This window comes from Saccopteryx leptura, chromosome 10 (assembly GCF_036850995.1).
Source record: "Saccopteryx leptura isolate mSacLep1 chromosome 10, mSacLep1_pri_phased_curated, whole genome shotgun sequence".
Taxonomy (NCBI): domain Eukaryota; kingdom Metazoa; phylum Chordata; class Mammalia; order Chiroptera; family Emballonuridae; genus Saccopteryx; species Saccopteryx leptura.
The window spans coordinates 9,101,634-9,103,292 of NC_089512.1; the positions used below are offsets into that span (position 1 = coordinate 9,101,634).

General features: G+C 47.6%; 1 protein-coding gene across 1 annotated transcript; it reads left to right on the plus strand.

The window, feature by feature from the left end:
- Nucleotides 1-590: 590 nt before the first annotated feature.
- LOC136382602 (C-C chemokine receptor type 1-like) lies at nt 591-1,658 on the plus strand. The gene has a single exon (XM_066352086.1). It carries the CDS (start codon nt 591-593, stop codon nt 1,656-1,658), a length of 1,068 nt encoding a protein of 355 aa, XP_066208183.1.
- Nucleotide 1,659: the final 1 nt, after the last annotated feature.

Sequence of the window (1,659 nt, forward strand, 5' to 3'; positions counted from 1 at the left end):
CCTGCTCTGTGATTGGAGGCTGAAAGTTCAAGTGGTTTCAAGAGTGGACGTGAGAATGATACACACTGGATGTGAGCTCCAGCTCTCATTGTCCCAGATGTGTCCTACCCACTGCGAACTATTCTGTCATCATGTGTAAAATGGGAGACATAAATGATGCCCTTCCTGGATTCTTTAACACTGAGTCCAACGACAGGTCTGTGGGAATCATGAGGGAAGCATTGGTGATGAAGAATGTGGTTGCTCTCCCTTTGTCTGGGTGCTCCATCCACCAGACGTTCCCTTCCCAACAGTCATTGCCAAAATATTTGACTTCATGGTTTGTGCACTCATTTGTTTATTGTCTCCCCTACATTAGACGCACCCCTCATTGAACTACAATTTCCATGACTGTAAAGAACACCTGGGGTCACTTTGTTCAAGGTTGTGTCCCAGGACATGGTTCACAGTTGGCAATTTTCACTCAATAAACAGCTGTCAAGTGGTTGATGTCATATAATAACTGCCTTGTCTCTGTTGTCCAGAGCCCACTGCCTTTACCAGCAAATAAATACAGAAACCATCTTCCTGGACCCGCGGAAGAAAGCAGGATGGAAATTTCCAACATTTCAATGGACTATGAGGGGACCACAGAATCCAACTCATTGAACAAAACCTCGTGCCAATATGAACCTTTAAGGTCTTTTAGAGCTCAGCTGCTGACCCTTTTGTATTCCCTGGTGTTTGTCATTGGCCTGGTCGGCAACATCCTGGTGGTCCTGGTCCTCTTGCAACACAAGAGGCTCAAGGCCATTACAAACATCTACGTTCTCAACCTGGCACTTTCTGACCTACTCTTCCTCTTCACGCTGCCCTTCTGGATTCACCACTATTGGAAAGATAACTGGGTGTTCGGCGAGGTCATGTGCAAGTTGCTGTTGGGGCTTTATTACGTAGGTCTGTACAGCGAGATCTTCTTCATCATTCTGCTGACCATCGACAGGTACCTGGCCATCGTCCATGCTGTGTTTGCCCTGCGGGTCCGGACTGTCACATTTGGTATCATCACCAGCGTAGTCAGCTGGGTCCTGGCCAGCCTGACTTCAATTCCAGACTATTTCTTTACACAATCTCTGAGCACTGAAGGTCATTACATCTGCACCTCATTTATCCCTCGTACTTACTACAGTCATTGGAGAGAGTTTCTGGCTCTGAAACTGAACATCCTGGGGCTGGTCTTGCCTCTGGTGATCATGATCGTCTGCTACACGGGGATCATAAAGATTCTGCTCAGACGACCCAATGAGAGGAAGTCCAAAGCCTTCCGTCTGATTTTTGTCATCATGATCATATTTTTTCTCTTTTGGACGCCCTTCAATCTGACTCTGTCTATTTATGCATTTGAACACGTCCTTTCAGTCAATTACCGTAACCACAAAGACCAACTAGCCCTGGCCATTGAAGTGACAGCCGTGATCTCGTACATGCACTGCTGTGTCAACCCCATTATTTATGTTTTTGTTGGCGAGAAGTTCCGCGAGTACCTGCGTGAGTTGTTCTACAGTCTCCAGTCCCTGAGCCCAGGGAAATGGCTCCCCTTCTTCCACACCAAGAACCAGGACAGGGCCATCTCCATGTCCCCATCTGCAGGGGAGCAGGAACTCTCTCACGGGTTCTGAC

Coding starts and splice junctions, on each gene's coding strand:
- LOC136382602 (XM_066352086.1), top strand. CDS start 591: ATGGAAATTTCCAACATTTCAATGGACTATGAGGGGACCACAGAATCC.